Source organism: Haplochromis burtoni, unplaced genomic scaffold (assembly GCF_018398535.1).
Source record: "Haplochromis burtoni strain Fernald_Lab_line unplaced genomic scaffold, NCSU_Asbu1 Contig_240, whole genome shotgun sequence".
NCBI classification, from domain to species: Eukaryota; Metazoa; Chordata; class Actinopteri; order Cichliformes; family Cichlidae; genus Haplochromis; species Haplochromis burtoni.
In genome coordinates this window covers 912,406-936,611 of record NW_024582601.1, presented here as the reverse complement: position 1 = coordinate 936,611, position 24,206 = coordinate 912,406, and the positions used below count along the sequence as shown (strand labels likewise).

The window sequence follows — 24,206 nt, the reverse complement described above, 5'->3', positions numbered from 1 at the left end:
GTGACTGTAATGATTTGTGTGTGAACATGTAGTCCATCTCCATGCTAATTGATGGTGTCTGCTATCTTTGTGAAGGACCAATCAGAGGTAATTGCACACTAATAACTTCCTGGATAGCCGGAGGCTGCAGCTGTGGCATCTTAAAAAAGGAGCAGTTCACCATTTATTTAAGCCAAGCTTCACTTGGCATGAATAAATCTCTTAGCACGATCCATGTTTCCTATAGGATGGTTGCAGAGGACTGGAACATATCCCAGCATGAGTGAGAGGCAGCGAGACACCATGACACCTTTGTGGCAGACTTTGAAGGTGCAATGCTTTCACACATCAGTCTTCTGTTTTTACTGCAACAGATTTAAGCTCACACTGCTAACAAATAAAAAGGGCCGTTTCACCCAGTTCAACTCACCATCAACCAGTGACCCTCCCCGGTTGCTCCAAGGTCAGAATGTCCGTGTCAGTTGCCAACCTTTGTCTTTCCGCTCCTCCTTCACCATCCTCCCCCACAGCCAAGGTCACCTTTACCCACCTGGCAAGAAAGCAGACTGAAAGTTTGAACACAAACAGACTGCTTCTGGGAACTGGAAATAAAGAAAAGACTTTCTCTTTAAGCTTTGCACTGATGTTTCTAAGAAATGCAGCATAAACCCTTCATGAAAATCAGTAGCTCGGCACCCACAGCTTAGAGTGTCCATATGATGCGGTACTTCTGGACTGCTCTTGGAAAGGCATCTTAAAATAACTCCTCAGATAGGAGTTTAAAATAAATACATAAATAAAAATCAAATATTGGCAGCAAGTTTCTTCTTCTTTTTTTGTTCTGCCTAACATGACTCTGACAATAGAAGATAAACGACTTTCTTTGCCTCTTCTTCACTCACCTTCCTTTTTCAGTGGCATTTGAGCTGTTCTGGTCCGGCCTGGTCCGGCTCAGGTCGGTCACACCATCTGCCAGTCTGTCTGTCAACCGCTGGACTTTGTCCTGCTCTGGCTGTTTGGACTGTTCTGGAGTAGATACTTTCTCAACAGCCTTGTCCACTGAACACAGAGATGTAGAATTTGGAAAATGAGCAAAAGAAGCACCAAAACAAGCCAAAGAGTTTCAGACTCTACAAAAAAGTAAAGAAAAGGAAAAAAAAAAAAGACACTAATCTATGTTCTCCTCCAAAACTTACCTTTTACAGCCTTGATTTCCAAGGAAATGCACTTGTTCTTCTCAGAACTCTGACCGTTCTGTTCCTGGCTTGCTTTCTGCTTCTCTGCAACGCCTTGGAAACCTTCCATCCAGTCGAGAGTTTCGCCGTTCTTCAGTGCAGAGCGGTGGTCCTTGAACCAGCGTACAATGTCAGTGCGTCCAAGACTTGTTTGCACCTCCAGCTGACTGTACTCCTCAGGAGATGGCCACTGGGTCCGGCAAAACGTCTGTCATGGCAAGCAACAAAGATATACGTGGAATTCAAAAATTACAAAGCAAAAACAACATGTTTTATTGGGCCTCTGTGCTCTTGCTTCAAGTTAAACAATTAGCAACTAAATAACTTGTCATACAAATATTAACAATTGGCTTATGGATTATTAAAATCTGGAATGCAGTGTTATACATTAAATGACAGACAAATGACATGTAAAAATTTGTAAAGAGCACCAATAACCAACCAAAACTAACTACAAAAGCCAACTTAAAAATGCTCACCTGAAAGGAACATGTAAATATATTTTATGTACTTTGTCATTTTGAACGCTTTATTTTGGATAATGTTATAATGTATTTGTTCCACCCTGGAAAACACACGCAGTGCTGGCACACAGGAAATGATGTCAATATCAATCACAGTATGTCCTTTGGCGATTAGTCACATGACCTTTTCCAGCAGAAAAAGGCGGCAGCCTTGACAAGCAGCAGTGAAATCAGCGGGTTACATGTGCAAGGAGCTCTTTTGTAGACGCAGTATTACTGCTTACACTCCTCACCTCCTCTACAGGACATCACCACTTGGATGACAGTCAATCAGCTCAGTATCAGTGGCAATAAAAGTAAAGTTATTCTTATCAAAAGATCAAAAAGCCTCACTTTCCAGAATAAAACCTTTTGTTATCTCTAGTGGATGATTGTCACTCTAATCCCACATGAGTAACGTCTCGTGCTCAGCTTACTTCCACCTTTGTAACATTTCTAGACTTCGCCCTTTTCCTTCTTTCTCAACACAGCATACCAGCCTTGGTTCATAGTCCAGTCACCTCATTTGGATTATTCTAACTGCATTCTTTCTGAGGAGTTCTTTTCTGGGACACCAATTGGCTCCAGATGGTAGAGATCTCTGCAACAAGTCTACGGACCATATTACGTCCACCCAGCTCACTCGCTCCCTATTTCTTGGAACTTGTTACGATAGCACCTTCGTCAGCTTGACTCCTTGACAGAGTTCAAATATCAGCTGAAATCCCATTTGGTTCATTTACATATGATCCTGTTTTAGATGTTCTATGTTTAATATTTTTGTTATCCTGACCTTTCAATACTGTTCTTGTTGCTTTGTGTTGTAAGTTGACCGAGTGTTTTGAAAGGTGCCCACAAATAAAATTTATTATCATTTATTTTTATTATTGCAACTGCCAGCATTTACAGCAGGCATGTGCAGTGTGTGTTAATGGTTATGCAACATGTTATTAGGTGTTTTCATGTGGAAGATTATGTGAACAAAGTGCTAAAAATATACGCATGTTATGTGTGAAAACTTTCTGTTCCAAATTTGCAGAGTACGTGAAACTCATCTGTGTGTTACAGAGTCAATCATGTAGATTTTTTCTATATGATAACTGTCCACAATGTTTCACTTCTTTAACATCTCACCAACTAACTTAAAATATCTTTTCCTAAAATTAGGTTTACATTAGTTCATGTTTCTACTCTGTTGCATATTCTAACACTCTGCTATGTAATCAGCATAAATGGAAATGTGTCTTTATCAACTCTTACCTCCCTGAGGAGGGCGAGGGAGCGGCTGCTGATGGGAGCTGGGCTCGTGGAGGCTGACAGGATGGGAGGATGTGGAGAAGAGGAGCAAGATGACGTGAGGATGGGAGGCGATGCAGATGAGGGTTGGGTCGGAGGCCGAGGGGAGGAAGCGGCAAGCACAGGGGGGGAGGAAGACGAGGAGGAGGAAAGGACAGGCGGATGCGGAGAGGAGCGGAGAGGCTTCCCGTCCTGCTCTCGATGAGAAGCCCCATTAAGCAGCGCACCCGGCCGCTCTATTCTGTCCTCCGTGTTCTTAGAAGCCATCGTGAGTAAAGTCTTCTCCATGTTGTCCCTCAGTGCCCTGCGCTCCGAAAACCAGCAGTCAACCTCTGTCTTGGACAGCCTGGTCTCCTGGGCCAGCTGATCTGCAGGAGAACAATAGGAGTTCAATAGCTCACACAGTTTTATTTATTTAAGTTCTTTTTTTTTTTTTTTTTAAACTTGGAATTTGGTCTGTCTCTGGGGGTCTTAAAAAATGGCCTCATTAAAAATATTCCTGCTATTCCTGCCAACCAGGCACCCACCAGGGACGAGCCAGTAGCTCCTCCGGGGCGGAAGGGAATTAAGTCGCATGCTGTGAACTAGTAAAGACTGAAGAAAATATTACTTTTTTCTTAAAGAAATTTTAACATTTACATCCTAAATTTAGGACCATGATATAGAACATAACTAGTTGGCTAATACCACTTCACTTTTTAACGAGTACATTAAAAGTTCTGTAATTCACAACATTTTTTGACTGACACAGAGCGCTCTGTGCATAATTAACTCCTGATCTCCAAGGCGACTGTCCTATGTCTCTGATCTGCACACATCAAAAAATGTGGAGTCAGATGGTTTAACCACCAAGAAATAAAAGAAAAATTACATTCATTACATGACATCAGTTTCTCAGCAAATTTAGAAAGTTTGCAGATAACTTCTTTGGCTGAAGCCTTCAGTGCTCAAATGTTTTTGTCTACTGCAAGATCTGTGATGTGCAGGGGCTGGCCTGGTGTCTTGCTGTGGTGGGAAGGTTGAAGGTCATTTCCTGGCACTGGCCAGAGCGGGTTTGGTGCTGGATGGGGGATGGATCCACCCCAAGGATGGCATCCAATGGGTTCTGCCAGGTTGGCTTTGGACTGGGTGACCTGCAGCTGGTAGACTTATGGAAAAGCATTTTTCTTTTCAGGCCCTATCTAAGAGCTGCGGCTCTCTACCTTGGGTGGTATGGGTTGTTGTGGGACGTGGATCTATAGGGGCCTCTCCTTTTTCTTTCCCGTGGTCTGCCCCCCCTCAGTCACGGTGGAGATCAGGTGGGTACCTTGTGGGGCTGGGTCATATTGTGCCACCGCGGTTATGTCCCAGCACCCTGGTTGTGCTGGCTGGAGTCCTTCCTTTACTGGGCTCCGTGTCTGTTCACTTTCCCTCAGCTCATTTTTCTCACTTTTCCTGGGTGGAAATGGGACATGTTATCTGGCCTTTGCTGCGCTCAACAGGGGCACCAAACCGTGGTGGAGAGCTTCCTGCATGTTTCTAGCTCACCATACCAAGCTCAAAAAGGCCTAATGAGGTATCAGAAGAACACAAGTTGACAGGACAGATGTCTCCACCTGTAGCTGGTGTTACGTATAACATGTCAGTTTGCTTCCTGTTTTATATTCATGAGCAGGACACTTGCCAACACTTTCCTGAAGAAACGCGTTTGTATCATTTTGCTACATCCAGCTTTTCTGTGCAACCACTGGAGTTCATCATTACAAATTAGGAGTGTTGCAAGGCAGTGGGCTTTCTGGGCTTGGGCTTATTGTGATATACGTCACTGATGTTTGTGCAGTATTGCCCGGCAAAATTTAAACGACAAGGCTAATGTAAAACACTCCAACTTGACCCACAGCCTTGTTTTTTATTTTTTAAATACTTTTCCCTATCATGCACACAGCTATTCCCCCTGTGAGAGAGACTTTGCTGCAGGCTTTACCTAGCTCTGCCTCTGTTGGAGAGCTACTTTTCTGGAAACTCTCCTCCAGCGCCTTCAGCTGCTCCGATGACTTCCCCTTCACCCTCTCTAACAGTGGAAACTGGCTGGGGACCGCTTTCTTTACTGGGGCATCTTTAGGAAGTGGTGTTACCTCTGCTTTGACCAGCACAGGTGGAGGAGGAACACCTTCAAGTACAACAGAAAGAAATATTTACGGACCAAAACATGCTAGGATATTCTTCTAACACAACACATGTGAATATTATTTCTGGATGATACAGCACAATGCCTAGAAACTATCCTTAAAGGCCAGCTTTAGAGTATAATTTTCTAATTATGGTGATGTAGCCATTGAAATCGTTGGGTTACTTAATGTAATCCCTGGTTCTTTGATAACAGAGTGAGGTGTTTGACTATGGGAATCCGTAGTTGGTCACGCCGAGGCCATTCCCATAGTGAAACACCGAGCGAAGTTAGAAAAAGCACCACCTTTTAGTACTAAATGTACTTGTTGCACATAGAGAAAAATGTAGTTCTCTTGCCAAAAAGAGGCAGTTTGTAATGACTTGTCCGTTAGCAGATTAGTATCCAGTCTTCAAAGATATCATTTTCAAATTCTGTAGAATATTAGATAATAACAGAAACTCAAGCTAATTTAATTTAGGTGAAAATCAGGTCACAGTCACACCAAATGCGAAAAATGAAATCAGACACTGCAAAATAAAGATATAATCTTGTAATTTTTTATTGCTTATAAAGATAATAAAATACACTATTTTAGTAGGCAATGCTTCAAGCTCATGACGGGTCATATGAATTAGGAAAAAGAATTAGTTTCCACTGGATCATCTCCAAACTTTAAAGCAATGTATTGGTCACTGGAGGACATAAGCACTCTGTTTGAGCTCTTTAAAACATCCCCCCTGTACAATATTCTCACTTCACAATGAATGAAAAAGATTAAAATACTACACTAAATTTAAATGTTGACATGAGCACAAATAATCTATGAAAACAATACAGAGGTCAATATTAGGGATTCCCAAAAAAACAGACTGACGTCAGTATGTTGTAATAAAAACATCATAAAACACAAGTTTTAGTATAGCACTTGCCCTTCAGTGCTCTTGTTTTTCACATGTTTCCTTATTGCAGCACTAAATACGTCACATACCTTTGAGATTGAGGAGTCTTTGCTCACTGAACCACTTCTTTATCTCTCCTCTGGATAACCCGGTGGTCTCTATCAGCCTGTAAATCTACCACATGACAAGATACATCAAAGTAATAACTACAGTAATTTTCCCCTCAACTGCATGTTTGGAAATGGACATGTACACAGCAGGGATATAGGATATGGAAAGACCAAAGAGGACTACCTCTTCCCCACATCCATGAATCTTCCCAGAAAAGATTCATGGTTGTAGTGAAGGAGGACATGGAGGGTTGGTGTGACTGATCAGGATGCTATGGATAAGTCAGATAGATCCACTGTGGCAACAACTAAAAGGAGCAGCCAAAAGAAGAAGAAAAAAAACAAAAAACAAAAGAACCACCTGGGTGTTTGGGAAAAAACAACAACTAGAAAATACAAGCAGTGATACCTATCACGGTAGCACAAAAAACTTTTCTCACTCGCTTATTCTTACCTCATCTTCCTCAGGGAAAGGGCACTGTGTGTAGCTGGACCTCAGCACAGACAGCTGCTCTGATGTTTTATTGGGGTCAACGGTGAAACTCAGCACTTTAGATGATGCCAGCTTGGATGTGGCCATCGGGGCAGAGATGGTCTGAATGATGGAGGGCCGTTTACTCTCTGTAGCAACCGAAGGGGAGGCTAAGGGTCGTTTGAGCGACTGCGCCACCTGCAGTAATCATGAAAGAACATTTTCCATGCTCAAAGCTAAGGCAAGTTAAAACAGTTTGGTCAAAGGCAAACTTTACCCCTCCCCTGCTTCTGCTGCCTTAAAGACTGCCATTTTCCACCTAGAGTTTTGTACCTGGTTAGCCACTGTGAGTGCCAGTGGTGCACAAGTAACAGTAGAGCCATTGGCTACAGGAGTCAGCACAAGGCTGGTCTGTCCCAGGAGCTGACAGGGCAGGGACTGCAGGACAGAGGCTGCTGGCTGCATGGGTTTGGAGGGCGTGCTTGAGGTGGACTGGTTGGTAGATGATTGGGAGTTGAGCTGAGGAGTAACCACGGTGAAAGTCTGAGGCACGGAGGATATTGTACCATTGAACATTTTCTTCCTCGCTTCTTCCACCTGTCATTGAAAAACAGACATGTTATACATGTTCCACAACCTGATTGGTACATTTAGTGACTGTAAATTAAATACAGTTATTATTTATATTACTATGTTTTGTTTTTATGTTTATTGTGAAAAACCGGGACAAAAATAAACACAATTCTCCTACCTCCTCAGGTGACCAGCTGATACCCTGTTTGAGCCGCTGTGTGGTGAACCAGACTTTGATCTGCTCCTCTGGATGTTTTGATGCTGCGGTGAGCCACGAGAGCTCAGCCTGTGTTGGGTAGGGGAACTTGTTGAAGGACGAGATCAGCGTCAGGTTGTCGTCCAATGTGGGGTTGTATTTGGTTGTGTTGAGGGGCACTGCAATCTTCGGCACCTAAAAAAAAGAAAGAAAAAAAAAAAGTGCAATGCAACAATGAGATGCCCTCCTAAGAGTAAGCACTTGGTGACAGTGGGAAGGAAAAAAAACTATTTTAACAGGAAGAAACCTGCAGAAAACTTAATTCGCCATGTAAGCTATTCTGCTTTTATAGACTGCAGATGAAGATCGTGTTTTTTTGCATGCAATGATAAACTGCACAAAATAAACACTTATCCAAATATCACAAAACTAACTGGGTTATTGAGTGCATGGTTGTAACAAAGCATTAACAGCAAAATCTTCCAACTTTTGTATGGTTCTAGCGATATCGCTCTAACTACTATCAACTAAATATGGAGCTAAGCCCAAGAATTAGAGTTAGCATAGTTAGCACAAATTTTTCAGGAGAAAAAGCTAGCCAGGCTACTAAGCTAACTAATAATTATGTTACATCTTGTATAATTTAAAACAATGACTTTATTTAAAAAAAAATTGCTTCAAAATAAAGGTTTTAAATGTGAACAGAATGAAGTTAGTTGTTTCCACTCATGTCCAGGTAAGCTAAGCTAATTCCTGCTTACTGTTCCTCCACTTTTTCCTACCTGGGTATAGTTTAGAGGCCGCTGCAGGGAAGGCATGATGTGAGAAAGGCCGTCTGCTTTAAGGAGAGTCGACTCCGGGATGATGACCGTACCATTCACATTGACAGCTGTGATTGGTTTCTTGGTGAGATCCGCAGTTATTTTTCCCAACTGGGAGTCTGTCCGTTTGTTATCCGATGTCATTATTTTTGGTTTACCGATTTTGACTGTGGTGGGTTTGCTCAGTGGCACAGTGCCGAGTTCGTCCCCTTTGCCGGAAATGGCACCAGAAGTGTTGTAAATGACAGCGTTGTTGCTGCACCCCTCTATCGTCTGTTCTAAGATTGTCTGGTTGTTCATTTTTATGCGTTTAAATTTAAAGTTGCTCTCCCCTGGGTGGCACCTCTCGTTGTGTTCCGTCAGGGTGTCAAACTTTTTTGTGTTGAAGTTACAGACAGCACACAGATACAGGGGGTTAAGGATGACATTTGGGTGGTTTGCGTCTACGTGTTCTTTGAAAGTATTCAAATTCTGGGTAGAAAAGGGGCAGTATTTGCACTCATATCCCCCCTGCTGTCTGCGCTGAGGCTTAGAAACGTCTGGTGGCTCAGCTGCTGGTTTGTCAGGAGCCAGAGGAGGGTCAGAGGCCTTTTCCATTACATCCAAGTCCATGGATTGCTCGAGTTGTGTTGAACTGCTATCCATAGGCACCCCTTGGGTATGGTTCTCTGTTGTTGTCTGGCAGGAGAAGGTACAACAGAATTACATTTTTAAATCTGGATATATCAATTTATCATCTGAATCATGCCCACTGAACTCCAAACAAATCTAATTCTTCCTCCCAACAATTATTCAAATATGGATTACTAAAAGTAATTCAACTAAGCACACCATTAAAAAAATAAATAAAACAATACTGAAAACCCACATGCTGTTGGCAGAGCCTACCTCCATGTTCTGAGAGTCCTCCGCTTCATCATCCAGCTCCACCATTGTCTGCTCTGGTCGGATCATACAGGGAGTGGAGGCCTTACGTCGACTGGACATGTTGGTGGATGGGTTTGTCCCGGTGCTCGTGTTTGGCCAGGGATGCTATAAAGGAGGCTATGGCTGAAGTTCCAGGATGCAGGACTTGTATGCAAAGACCTTCTTAAGGTGCTGAAGTGCAGTCAGGAGGACTGCCTACTAGAGGAATACAGATATAGATTCTGAGGTAGCAAGCACCGGACAACTTGTGAGACTGGGATCAGAGTCTGAGGAACACTCACCCCCCCCCCCGCCCCCAGAGTAAAATTATTGGCTGGAGAAAGGAGGAGGACAGTAGGCGGTGAAAGTCTGGCAGAGATGGGACTCCTGTAGTGTCATGTAGGCTGGGCTCACTGACAGTGTCAGCTCCAGTGCTGGCTGATCTCCTCGGACTGCATGATAGGACGCTACCTAGATGGTAGAAAGTAGAGAAAAAGCAGTGTATTTTTTTATATATGTTTAAAAACATATATTTCCCTTTTCTTTGCATGTACTCTACTTCCTAAAACACATCTATGACACTATGATAACTTTAAAGACAAGGAAATCAAAGCTGAGCTAGAATGACATATTTGTATGCAGACAGCAGCATGTTACAGTTATATCAGCAAGGCATGTGTGGCCTAATGTGTCTACATAAGACGCAGGAATATATGAATAACATGAGTCATACCAGCTTTTCACAGGAATGATTTTAAAGAATTACACCAATAAATAAAATGTGTTGGGCTCTAAAATAAAATAAAATAAATGTTTTTTCTATAATGTACAATACGCAATGCAATGTATACTCAATGCACCACAAAGCAAGAACCATAAACATTCCCACAACATCAGTTCCCTTTAAACAGACACACACACAAAAAACCAACATGGGAAAGAAGAAACATGAATATTTTTGAGTTGGCACCAAACTGACCCATGTAGGGGTGCAGCACACCACTGTCCAAAGGAGGTAAAGCCAACTGCTGGGCAGTGAGCAAAAATGGCTCAAAGTAAAAAAGGTGGCTGATACATAAGCACAGCAGAAAGCTTACAGGTGGTCAGAGCAGTACAAAGCTGGCCCTCGAAAGACTGGGAAACAGAAAAAGTCCAACTTGGACTTTTCTGGCCAACTACCTTTTAGAAGCTAGGTGAAGTAAACTAGAGGAGCAAACAACACTATACACTGGAAGACTGATGCATAACTCTGTACTTCTTCATTTTAATTCATATACTGCCAAGTTCAACAACCGCTGGGAACTCAACATGCATGTTACATATTAAAAACAAACAAACAAAAAAAAAACCTCAAAGAATCAGATGATCACCTATTAGCAAACATGGCAATGGTGGAGAGAGAGAGGACGTCTATTTATCAGGAAGATACCATTCAGAGGGGTGCAGCTGCAACTGGTATGGGGGTTAAGGGATCAAGGGATATTTAAATCCCACTTTAAGTCTTGATGAATGAAATATTCAAGTTGAAATCCTTTACTTATAATGTTTTGAGCAGCATAATCATTTTTTCTTCTTTCAACTGCTTCCTTTTAAAGTTGCCACAGAGGATGAAAATCTTATTATTTCTGATCTGCATATTTGATTTGGCAAATATTTTGTACCTGATGCAACCCTCTAATTTACCAGCAGTACACTGGCTCGTGACCTCCTGTGGGTGGGTTGTCTATACTGCAATTTGGATTAATTATTCACTGATCAGACACATCTTCCTGTGTGTGGCTAATGAAAAATGAATATTGGATCAAACAGCAATTCTCTGAAATGGCAACTGAATAAATACAAATATGTGACAAATTAAAAGAAAATCCGAGATACTATACATCAGCGGACCCCAACCCCCCGGGCCTCGGACCGGTACCGGTCCGTGAGAGTTGAGGCTCAGGTGTGAAATGTATGGTTTTCAGGGTTTTTAAATCGGTTTTCAGCGTTATTTTGTTATCGTTTTTATCGTTCACTCGGTTTTCCTGGGTCTTTTCACGTGTGTTATGAATAAATCTTTTTTTTCGGTACCGGTACTAGTTTTATTTTGTTGCATTTATCCGCGACACCTTAAAGGCCGGTCCGTGAAAATAATGTCGGGCGCAACAAAGGTTGGAGACCGCTGTTATACATTACACCTGTGTTTTATTCCCTGCAACGGTCTCATTCGGTTCAAGGGCTCTCTGTCCATGGGGTTTGTAGCTCCCTGCGTTTAGTCTACAACAGAGCACAAACCTGGTCTTGTCAGGTGTTGTCCCAGCATCGATTCTGCCTCAAGACTCTGGACAGTTTGAGACCAGTGGACCCAAACAACGCCAGTATAATGCCATCCATAACAGTATGACTGGATCCCCTCACTAAAGGAGCTCACGAGTCCAGTTCTCCAATCTGTCACTCAAGCAACATTTATTTAAATCACACAAACCTGCTATTGTTACAGTCTGTCAGTTTCACTTGGCCTTCATAAGTGGCAGATATATTCAACTAGATGAGATGATTTTTATTTTAAGTTCCACAACAGTGCTCCAGTGTTGTCTATTTATGTAGAGTAAAACTTTTAATCATCACACTTTCATCACTGTGACTCGGCAACACGGCCGGTATGCAAATATATGCAGCTGACAGGTCTGCTGCTGTAAGACAAGTTGTCCTGAGAAATATTGACTAATCATTCATAAATCAGATCGTGCTGCCAAGCGTGAACAGAGTGAGAAACCAGAGATAAAGCAGCTTCTGATCCAAATCTTTTAAAGCTGTGAGCTTCTTTATTTGAGTTTTAGTGGAAATGAGAACTTCATAAAGTAGCAGCAGTTACAAAAAGCTGAAGGACTGAGAGAATAGGAAACTTTTCTTGGGTAATATTGTACTGAGTGGGAAGAGAGAGGAAAAAGAAAAGCTTATCTGACTGAAAAAGTCTATTGATATTCTGGAGGCCTCACGCTGAAGCTTCATACTCATATCCACATGAGTAAAAATCAAATGAGTCGATGCAGCAGCAGTGCTCTTCTATCAACCCGCATAAGCACAGAGGACGAGAAAACCTCTTCCAAATATGAATCCCACGTATACAACACCATTTAAATATTTCATACTTCTATTTACCCAGAAGCATCACATGGCAATTTAATCTGGACAGAAGAACGATAAGTAGTATGATTGTATGATGCAGGGCAGAGCAAGAGCAACAATGTGACTTCAGGGTAATCCATCAGCTGCAAATATTAGGCCTGAACTTCGATCATGCGAGAGTCTCACATACTTTTCCTGGATCTCTCCATCAGCTACACATTAATCAAAAGGCGCGATTCCCCTTCAACACGCCATCATTCGCAAGTCCACTCATTGTCCCGAGATATCTCATCCCCTCAAACGACCCACTGAGGCATCATTAAAATGCAGACTCATTACCATGGTGTCGCTATAGCAACTGTGGAGCTGTAGTCAAGTGGCTGCTACATCCTGACGGAGGCTGTATATACACACACACACACACACACACCACCCAACTGTGTTTGGTGCTTTTAGAGACAAAAACTAAAATAAATTTCAGGCTCAGTGTTTTGACAGTCTGGGAATTTGCAATCCTGCTGGATCCATACACTGGCACATTTCTTGTATTTTTCTGAGCCATTGTGGAAGGTCAAGGTACAGTCAGTGGGAAGGGAAAAAAAAGAAAAAAGAAAACCCACTTTCCAGAATATTGACTTCAAGGCATGAGCAGCACTTTGAAGAGAGTTCTCAGTCTTTTCAACATCCAAAAGCAAAGTGAGCAAACTTACAGTATGGCAGACAGTCTTTACACTACTATGTAAATATGGAGCTATTGTATGCCATGTTATTTCTGGCCATTTAACAAAGAGAAATACTATGGCTGAGCTCATTTAACAAAACGGATATAAAAATACTGCAGTGCTGTTTTTGGCTCAGTTTAAAACCTCCTTGGGATGCTTTCTATGTGGAAAAAAAAAAAAAAACATTTGAGCCCTCAAGAGCACCACTTACCATCAGTGTCTCTCACTGGCCTTGCCCAAAATCCAGCACTGTAGCACACATCTGGTAGGGCAGAATGGGAGATGCATCTGTCAGCTGCATCTGAAGAGCCACTTCATATGACCCACTGAACCAGTGCCGCCTCACCAGGCTTGAATGCATTTTTTGGATTTTTGCAGTTAGGTGATTGAGGCACAACAGGGCAGAGGGAGCACTGAGCTTAACCCACACAAGCAGGGTGGATGCAAGTTAAACGCTTTCCTTTACGCAACATCTGTATTTGTATGCTATAGCAATTTCTACGCGCCTCAACAATGACTCAGTGCTTTCAACTCGCTGCTCCAAGCTTCTCAAAAATGTTCTCCAAGTCACTGAATGACATCAGGAGGAGTTTGCTTCATAAGTCAGTACTACTGAGTCACCGGTTTTATTAAAAAAAAACAAAAACAAAAAACACGCCGAGAACAAGTTTGACTCAGACACTGCTCAGAATCTGATAGAAGTCCATCATATTACACAACATAAACACAGACCGCACTGCAGTCTGATTTGTTGCAGTCAAGTTAAACATGTGCGTGGACTGTCTCAAACAAAGAGAAAAGTCTGTGTAAATACTGGTGAACACTGAGGAAACACTGGCACAGACAGCCTCTTCCTCTCTCTACTCTGTCATTTTCAGCAGAGGAGGGAGGGGTTGCACTCCCGCTGGCTACTTGGGAGCCCCAAATCCAATGATGGAAAAGACAAGTACGATTAACAGCCACAGTGCTGAAAAACTGTCTAGGTTTATCTAGATACCTTAATAAACTTTTTAATGGATACTCTAAAGTCTCACGCATTAAAAAAAAAAAAAAAGTATATGTATATATTATCAGGTGTCCTTGAAAAGAATATCAGGTCTTTCCAGAATGATTACTTGGCTCTAAACACCGCAGCTGCAGAGCTGAACGAAATGTGAACTAGTTGGCTGTCTGAGCTTTCGCCATGGCAACTTTCACTTCATACCAAATACCAAAAATGTTAATCACTCCGTACTCAAACTTGGCTACGGCCACAACCCAGGTGAAACCTTCAGTCTCCCACCTGTTTGTTAGTGTGTCTAACCTCATCAGCCAGTCAGCGTCTGTGTGCAGAGTGAGCTCCGAGCTGGAGTCACAAACTCCCGACTGTCTGGATGCTCATTAAACTTGTATGAATACTCAGCCTGGCAGCCCCCTTGCCTGCCTGGCTGGCTGCCGTCTGTCTGTCTGTACTTTCCCGTTGTCTAGCTGTCTGTCTGCTTGGTGCATTATATTAGTAGAGCAGTCTTTCTGAAGAAGCAACATTTTAATGCTGCCAGGCAGCGAATACATTTATCATCCCAGGCAGTAATCAGTGTAAGATACACACTGGCATACATACTGAGGAGGACACAGGGGAAATCAATACAAACCCTGCATACCACTGAGCCTGTCTAATGTATGAAGACAGACATCATGATTTAATATGACAGAAACATAACAGTGGTATAAGGCGGGACATCTATCCAAGCGGTAGCGAGAAGGAAACGACAGTGAGCAGATGAGTCACAGCAGCTCTCTCAACTCAACTCCTATTTCTGGACGTCATTAACATAATCTCAAAGTGGGGTAAAGGATAAAAGTGTCTCAAAGGCCGGACTTTTGGTCAAGCAGGGCAGCCTTCTGTCGCACAAAAACACCTATCAGGAGTATAAAGCCCACGTGCCAGCTTGTCACTACCTATTAAACTGCCAATAATTCATAGCAATGCTTTATTTTTCTAGAAGTTAGCATTTTTTAATGGATAACTTAAAAAACTGCAATGAATCAAAGTTATAAAGCAAAAACTGATCACGAGTCTTTTGCAAGACCACACTGGGTCTGAAATGTGAAATGGTTAGTGTTGACTCATTGCTCTATACAACCTGAACTAAGATTGAACTAAACAGCTGGTGGATTTCATTGTTAGCAGAGGAGCAAATACGACTGAGGAAATTGATGTTGTAACACATACATAGTACCAGAGTTTTCAGGCATCCAGTCACAAAGGCACATGAATGGCAACCTCTGCGGTTACAGCACTTGAAGCCATGCATGAAGTACAATCCAACCGGGCACACTGAAGCTCTAAAATAACACGCAGAGGACAAGAAGGCGGCAGAGAAACCAAAAAAACTGCAACTGCACCGACTATAAGAGTGACACGACTTTGCTGATACTTTAACAAAGGGAAGAAAGAAGAAGAAAAAAAAAAGGCTCCAAGGCTCAGTCACACATCTTCTATCACTAAAACGTATTGCACGCACTGCTCTTTTGGCTTTGCTGTATGGGGCGTGCTCCTCTCTCCCCGTCTTGTTTTGAGAGTTTTCCCTCCTGACTGCTTGTTCCAAGAGTCAGCCACTGCAGTGAGGAGGACAATGCGTACGTCTCACTTGTGTGGTTGAGGAGAAGCACCGTCGCCATTAATACAACGTGTCCCAGTTGGGGAGTGTGTGTGTGTGTGTGCGCGTGTACATGTGGGGAGGGGAGAAGAGCAGAATTTCGGACCGTCGCAGAATTAATTTAAATCTCATCACGCGGCTCCTCTAGAGCAAAGCGAAGTACTGCACTGTGTTTGAGGGCTTGGTATGTTCTGCATAGCAACAGAGCAGTGCTACTTTTGCTGGGCTGGTATGAAGACTAATGATGAAAATGGTGATTCTGCCAAAAGGGAATGTGGCCCGTCCTATGCTTCTTAAATGGCATTTTATTGTTACATGTGCCATCTTGGAGTCGTGATTAAAATAGTGGTACAAGGACTACTTTTTTCAAATCTACCTGCCCTACTGTACTCTCTAAGCTACTAAAGTTGATGGGACTGAGCAGGAGTTTTCTTTACTAGAATAGATCAATTCACCAAATCCTGATATGACATCTCCAGGAAACTAGGCTCATCATCCCTGTGGTGACCTCATTACAAGTTCCCCATGCAGTACACAGGAAACGCCGTCCAGCAGGCTACACTGCATTTGATCATGAATCCAGTCCTCCATTTAATCACACATTAAAACTGCACGGGCACACACACCTGTCTCTTCATTGAACACACACACAAGAGCACCGTCTCTCACACACACAAAAGGGCAGGCTATAAAAATATCCAAGTGTCACCCACTCTGCACCCGATGGTTGTGTTACTATGGTAACACTGTAACCAACAGAAAATGTGCGCGAGTGTGTGCTTGCATCCAAGAGCAGAGATGCTGCAGAGGTCAATCAGTGTCACGACAGCTGCGATGTGAATAATCCAACTCAACATTTTTTTTTTCCCCCAAAGACTAAACTCTTTAAAAAAGAAAAAGAAAAAAAAAAAAGAAAAAAAAAAAACAAAAAACGGTCTCGGCATTCCTGACACGACGCTCTTCGGGCGCTAGATCCTAAAAAATAAATATATTTGTATGGCATTGGATCCCACATTACTGGACTCTTATGGGATGCATCTTAAACATATGAGTCACACTATGGTGGGCTATCTTAGATTTTGTGTTGCCTGAAGTGTGACAGAAACTGACTTGTAGCCAACACTATTGTGCAACACGTCCACAGTCACAACTTACATGTGGGCAGCTATTGCCACTAGGATCTACTTGGGACCCTAGTCCAGGGGACAGTCCCTGAGGCCTGCTAAGCTAGTGTAATGTGTGGCAAGGAGACACTTGAATAATGTAAATTCCACTATCATCATATTTGCCATTAGCTAACTTTACTAGCAGAGCAGCCTGGTGCTTAAGCTTTGCTGACATGACCAAGACGTATGCGTACAGCTGCGAGTCAGACTTGGGATACCAGCAGTTAACTGCAGGCTGAAAGAGTGTAGAAGCTAGTTACAGTATTTATATTTACTTCATAACCATCAGCTCAGTCTTAGGCATTGTTACACAAACAAACTTGGTCTCTGCCATTTCTAGAGTAACGTTTTACCTGTCATTTTATAGGACTGTTGTCATTATAACATATGTTATAACAATTGTGATGAACACTCGTTGATGAGGTTTCCCTGGCGACCCGAATGATGAGGGCCAAAATGTCATTGAGCACTCATTTGATACAGCAACTACAAGAAGTAAGGAATTGATAGCACATGTGGTGTTGGGTAACCACAAATGGAAAAAAAAAGTTTAAAAATATATATCTCATTAACATTTTTTTTTGTTTAGGCGAATTGCTTCTGTGTTCCTCTTTGCACACTACTCATCCACTGCAACCACACCCACCCCAGCTGTGCACTCTTTTTTCACTCTCCTGTCAGATAAAACTCTTGTACTCCACACACTTTTAAAAGCTTAAACGACTTGCCAAACCTTACTATATTAGGCTTTTCCGATCCCTCCAGGAAGGGCAAAAATGTGATTATTCGGTTATATTTAGGGCACAAATTAAGTAGGGCAAAGGTCAAATCAGGTCAACAACAGAACATGAGACGGATTTTTAAAGCTTTAGTCCAAAGTTTGCCCCAAGTGAAATTGCACTGTAGCGTAATGCGGTGTGATGTTTGCATATAGTATGTCCTCAATATGCAGAGGACACTCTGCCTCCACATTTCTCTAAACTACCTTGCAATGGAGTGTTTCGTGTTTGCCACGAGCCTCGGTGAGCAGTCAATGCTCTGTGCGGATGGATTTCCCACCTGTCAATCTCTGCCTTCCCTGCAGTGGGTGTGGCTTATGTTGTAAACGATCTCCAGCCTTTCCCCATTGGACTCGACTGTGCAGAAGGGGTGTGTCTGAGCGTTTCCACTGGTTGACATGGTGCAGTGCAGAAAGCCTTTTAGCAAGCTCCCTCTTCTCCAAGCACCCTCTCCCTTTCCCTTAAACTTGAAATTCTTGAGGACACAGCCTGATGGTAGCAGGGAAGCCAGTGTGTACACATCCTCAGGCACAAATGGTCTACATGACTGTGTGCAGGAAGATAAAACCCAACTTTTTTTTTGTTTAACTTCCATGTGGTGGTTGTTAAGTTCAGATTTCACCAGTGGATTTGTTCAGCACAACTTATTTTAAGTTTGACCCTGCTGCAGAAGCTGTGAGAAACAAGACCACTGGCTGATGGATGATGAACACAGGAGGGTAAAATCCTTACACAACAAAAAAAAAAGAATTATTTAAGCCTATTGGTGAATAGCAATGTGGCAATTAAGCAGTGAGCACTTTAATAAAATACAATGATCCACTGCTTATAAAATGACTGACTGCAGATATTAATGGTGGGTTCCAGTGTACAGTTTTCTCCCACACACACACACCCACCTATCTTGCAGTCTCAATGCTAGACTGTCTCTTGTTTCTCTCTCTCTCACACTGCTTAGACATTCTGACTCTAGTGTCTCCTTTCTTTTCTTTGTCACCCCTTCTTTCTCTCCGTGTCACCAGTTTTCTCCTCGACACCCTTCATTCAGTTTGAATTTCCAGCATTGTAAACGTACATTCAGTTCCTTATCCGTGACCCACCCCCTATTCGGCGATAAGATTTTCCAGAGAACTAGCGGGCGACACCATATCAAGTGATCCATTAAGAGATGGGGATTGCCTTAGTGGAAACGTAAAACTGTCAGCGGTTAAGAACGCTGCGACCTTTTGTGTGCTTTACCTGGAAATGTTTCTGCTGTGGGGGAATATTTCAAGGAATTCAGCTAGGTCCTGAGCTGACGAATGGCAGCTCTTTTACGCTGAAATATCGACCTGATGCTAACATGGAGAATTACTTTTACAGGTTAAAATGCGTGTGAGGCTCAAGTCTCCATTGGCTCCAGTTGTCCATCTGCATCACTTTCAGTACGGTAAGTGCTAACCAACGTCTTCTTGTGTACCAAGCTCAGACATCACAAGTCGTCTCTAATACAAGTGTTGATTTCTTGTTTTCCCTAAGTTGTCTCCTCACATCCTCCCTCTCAGCCCCACCTACAGGTGATGAGCTCATCTCTGTGGTTGCCTTAGTCACCTAACAACACGTCTGAGAAGCCGGCGGAAGCACAGCGGAGAGGAGGACCTGAACTGAGAAAACACTGGAACAAAGCACAGCGTAGATGCTGGTGATGTCAGTACTGTGCCAAGCTGAGCACGACAGGCCGTGATGACAGCAACAACCTCCATCCTCCAACCCGTGATGACTCATTCCAGTGTTTCACCAAGAGAATGGACAGCCATTATAGGACTCACAGTTTGATGTGGAAATGTGATGTGTGGTCAGGAAATGCATTCCCAATTAGTATAAAAGAAAAAAAAAGTCTGTGTTAAAAACCCACGACAGGTCTGCTAGTCTCTAAAAAACAGCAGCCATAGATTGTGGAATACAAGCGTGAGCTAAAGACAAACACAAAAATGTGTGACCATAAATTGATGCTTGTGCACTCACATGCAGTTTATATTATTTCTATCTGGATGCATAAACCTGGAGGGAAAAAAAAAAAAAAAAAAAAAAAAAACAAGCAACGTGGGTTGATGGTTCACTGTTAACATACGGCTGTGTAAAAAATCAAAAAATCAAAAAAAAAATCAAGCAGACGCCCATCGAGCTACTAAGCGTACATTATGGCAATGACCCCTTTTAACACAAATTTCCCATCATTACACCCTCCAAACTGTCACTGTAAATTGAACAGGCTCTGATGTTATCGTGCTTCAGATTATTGTTTGAGTTAAACAAACTACAACAATCTGCCCGGGGTTAATGTGGAAACCTGTTGCTTACTTCAAATGCTGACAACAGCAGAAAAGAAAGTATATTTTAAAAGTACACATTATATATAGTACTGTGTAAAAGTCTTGATTCACCACATTTGCTTCAGAGGATATTTTGTTTGTTAAGAGATTTAACACTGATCTATGAATTCCAGTAGGCATCCAACTCAAGATATATGAACTATTGTGTGCAAACATAACAGACGACTTATCAAATAACCAATTTTAATAGGTTTCTTTTGTTACTAGCAGCCTGTCACAAAAACATCATTCTGTCCTTTCTTTAGTTGAATTTACAACTTAAAAAAAAAAGAAAAAAAAAAAAGCCAAAGATAGAAGTCTGAGAGGTGCAAAATAACATTTTTGCACCAACAAGGTGATTCCCAAAGAGCTGTTAGCCAAAAACCTGCATGTCTCTCCATGGCGTGTAGTGTTCTGTTGGAGGATAAAAGAAGTGGCAGGCCTAACATCCAGGGCAGCAAATGTAATACGTAATGAAATGCACAGATGCATCCGACGCTTCAGTTGAGCCATCTACTGTTTACTAAAGTCTCATCAGGAATGGTCTTAGTGAAAGGGTGGCTGTCAAGCAACCATACTTGAGGAAGGGAAGGTATGACAAATTACACAAGAGCTGGACTGGGAAGAGAAAAGCAATCCGAAAACCAAGAACAGTTCAATCTGATCAAATATGTTATCTAATCCTACTGTCATTCTCTGCCTTCAAGGAAGCTTAGACCCTTAAAAAAAAAAAAAAAAAAAAAAAAAAAAAAACCCTCAAGCTGCCTGTCCACTTTCATTTATCGAAAAAAAAAACAAACAAAACAAACAGAATTTCTCTATTACAAAAACAACAACAAAAAACCCCACTGAACTGCTAGTCTTCTGCTCCATATTAGCTTATTTGCACTCTGACAATCTCACAAGATTGCTAGCATGATTGGCACATACAACATCTGTGCCAATCCTGATGACTGTCAACAATGAGATATCACACGTCCTCTCTACAAGTCACATTTGACCAGACTGCGCTCAATTCATTGTCAGAATACAAAAACAATGTTGAAAGATTAAAAGCTAGTTTGGTTGCAGCGCGTGTGAAATTTTTTATTTTTATTTTAAATAAACAAAAACATCAGCCTTGACTTTTCCCGCTGTTAACGCACCTTTTGGCTTTGCTTTGATTTGGAACAGCTTGTGTACAGGCTGTCGGGAGTGAATCAAACAGAAAGATCTTTTTGTTTTCATTCAGTTCCTCGGTTATAATTTGACACCAATTCTTGATGCTCTGATTTTTTTCCCCCCTCGTTATTTGAATAACTGTGACAGACTGAGTCTTGTTCATTTTCCACCATCTGACTAGAGCAAACGAATAAAACGCCTCTAGGAACAAATAGAGCGGCTCACTTCCCAGCTGGATGTTTTGGCTGTGACATTCGAAGGGGTCACAGTACATTGAGAAAGACTGTTGAGGAAGCTAGGAAGGAGAGAATAAATAAAATCAGCTTTTAAACAAGAGCAGATTTGTTTTTATGCCAGTTCTTTAAAAACTATAGCAGCATAACGCTTTAATAAATAAACCCAATGATTGTCTGTTTGCTAAAATTCTCCACAGTGTTGTGATGGTGGACCGATGGCTGATGCATCGGACAAGGTAGGACACCGACATCTGTGCATTTCGCTAATCCCTAGAGCTATACCGAGAACACATCCCTTAAAAATAAATAAATTAAACTGTTTCTCACGGGATTAAACACATCTGCCAAACTGTAAAAACAAATCAGTAATGTTGTCCCATATACCTGACTTCAGATGGCAATAGCGATTTTACTGGCTTGTAACAGACTGTTTGTTGAGCAAATTTTCTGGTTTCTTATTAATTTTGGCAGCAACGCTCCCTACACCATTCTGCAATAAAGCAAATTACGATTAAAAAAAGAAAAGAGAAAAAACGAAATGTGATTGTGTACTTCTAATCCAGAAAAGAAGGTATCCGCTCTGATTATTCAGCTACCAATGAAAACGATCCGGCTGTCATTCCAAATTACATAACATCTTCTCTGATTTTGGCAGATCACAAGTGGAAAACCACGCGAAGAACAAAAACACGAGCCAAATGTCTCTTCACACAGAAAGAGCAAGGGTGCGTGGCTTAGTGAGCGGAGCCCAAGTTTATACCCAGAGGAATTGCTGGTAACGCGGCTGACAGGAGGGTTAACTGCACCGTGATCAAAATCACTTACATCTTTAACACAAGAGGGTGGGAGGGGAGGAATCGCTGTTGATCAGAGAAAGCCTAGAAACACAAAACATCAGGTCATCGTAGAGCTGAGGGAACAGCGTGAAATGAACAACACATTTTAAAAATTTACACCAGACAGACAATTGCGGGAATGTTTTCTTTTTTAATCAACTAGTTTTTTCACTTGTAGGGAGTGACCATGCCGACTGTATACTACTGTACATGCACTTTTAATTATTATAGACAGTATTTGCAGTGTGGCTTTATATTTAATCTGCGCACTGATAATCAAACCACAAGTGCCACTGGCAGTTGCTGCAGAATGCTGTAACTGAATGTCACCATTAATTTTCCTTATTACACACACAAACACCTCGGTCTGTTATTTGGTAAATAAGAACATTTAACAGTCACCCACATTAATGATTTTTCCCATGTGCTGCATGGAAAATAATAATGATGACTGCCCACATGAATGAAGCGCTAACAGAGCCAACAGCACTGCATTTTACTGCATAGCTGGTAAAGAAATTTAGTGCCAGACTGAGGTATCACCCAACTCTCCTAAAGCACCTCAAATGTTCATAATGAGTATTTATCCAGTAATAAAGATGACAGAGCCAGATCTGTATGCACTGTTATGTGTAAAAATAAATAAACAACGATTAATATAGGAAACATCCTAAATGTATAACTAGGCAACATTTGTGCTTGGGCATTGTGTCACCTCAGTGTGTACACGCAGGTTACTTCCAAAAACGTACTGGTGGACAGAGAGCACTGACCCCAGCTGAGTGCTACAGAGGCTGCTCACAGTTTGGGCCACGGGCCTCATGACCAAACTTCATATTATTAATAAAAGAGAACCACGCCTGGCTTTTACAGCAGTTTCAGACCCACTGCAACAGCACTGCCTGCCTGCAGTAAGAACCGCGGTCTCGGGAGGGGAGGAGGCATCACCAGGGGTAACGTTACGCCTACATCGCAGAGACGCACGAATCAAAGTCTATAAACAACGTCGGACTCCAAAAGTTACACTCAAACCTCAGCACGCCTGAATGCGAGCTGGTGCACGCCGCTGGTAAGGAGTCCCAACGGTTGTTTCCTCTGGCCAGCCCGAAAACGTGACAGAGGGGCGCAGGGAGGGAAAAAAATACTCTCCCCAAATGTTCCCCCTCTCGCCATCGACGTAACAACATGTCGGCAAAGGACGGCCATGTTTTGCTGGTTATGTCGACACGGGGAGGAGGAAAAGTAGGCACGATGTTCCTCCCGTCTGCCTTCCCCCGCCACGGTCACACAACACACCGAACACACAACTTGAAACGCGGAGGAGGCGAAAACGTCCAATTAAGAAGTTGTCGGGAAACGTTGCGAGAGCACGCAGGTGGAAACGGCAGGGGCAGGCAAAGTTCACGCGGCCAGACAAGTTAAAATATTTATCCAGAGGCGCGTGGGTGTTTTGGGAACCACGCTAAGCCCGAACGAGCCGCGAGAGGGGCGCAAACAAACAACTACACGCAGTTTTAACTTGAGAGACTTTTCGAGGGGGGAGCCGTGGGGAGAAGGAGGGAGATGAGGGAGAGAGAAAAAAACACGAAGAAGAGTTTCTCCATTTCTTACCTGCCCACCGTTTTGGCGCGACGCTCAGGTAGTGCGGTACAATCCCAGAGCCGCTGGAGAGCCGACAAACACGCCGAATCTGTTTCAAACACTCTCTCGGCGGCTCGATAACCGAGCAGACAACAGGCGACAGGAAAGAAAAAATTGGCGATCACAAGGAGGATCTACGCCAAAAGCCACATGATCGCCGACGTCAGAGTACGTATTTGCATGCCGTACCGAAGCGCCGGTGCCCGTCCACAGCGGGTCCATGGTGTTACGGCCGTGAAAAGTTTAACGGCAGGCCGGAGAGAGTGAAACAACTCTCCGGGAACACAACAGGAGTGCTAGTGTCTCCATGAAGCAGTCCCGCTGCTCCAAAAATGAATGAACCGCGTCTTCTTGCCGTCAAGTTTCCCCCTGTGCTGATGCCTGCCTCTCTGCTCGGAGCTAATTGAATATTTAAGAAGCTCAGGGGG

At 42.7% G+C, this 24,206-nt stretch overlaps 1 protein-coding gene across 2 annotated transcripts in view; it reads right to left on the bottom strand.

Annotated features, from left to right (window-relative positions):
• Nucleotides 1-24,206, bottom strand: part of zhx2a (zinc fingers and homeoboxes 2a) — a 25,308-nt gene extending 1,102 nt beyond the window's left edge. Inside the window, exons 1-12 of one of the 2 annotated variants that reach the window (XM_005937666.3) lie at nt 23,749-24,206; nt 9,122-9,610; nt 8,195-8,911; nt 7,395-7,607; nt 6,977-7,240; nt 6,626-6,841; nt 6,151-6,235; nt 4,977-5,162; nt 2,978-3,381; nt 1,176-1,422; nt 882-1,038; nt 410-529 (exon numbers count right to left, since the gene is read on the bottom strand). In XM_005937666.3, coding sequence (XP_005937728.1) covers nt 412-529; nt 882-1,038; nt 1,176-1,422; nt 2,978-3,381; nt 4,977-5,162; nt 6,151-6,235; nt 6,626-6,841; nt 6,977-7,240; nt 7,395-7,607; nt 8,195-8,911; nt 9,122-9,220 — 2,706 coding nt within the window. In that variant the 5' untranslated portion in view covers nt 9,221-9,610; nt 23,749-24,206 and the 3' untranslated portion in view covers nt 410-411. Of the gene's footprint in view, nt 1-409; nt 530-881; nt 1,039-1,175; nt 1,423-2,977; nt 3,382-4,976; nt 5,163-6,150; nt 6,236-6,625; nt 6,842-6,976; nt 7,241-7,394; nt 7,608-8,194; nt 8,912-9,121; nt 9,611-22,126; nt 23,728-23,748 lie in introns of those variants that run through there. The other variant, XM_005937667.3, reaches the window with a different exon arrangement.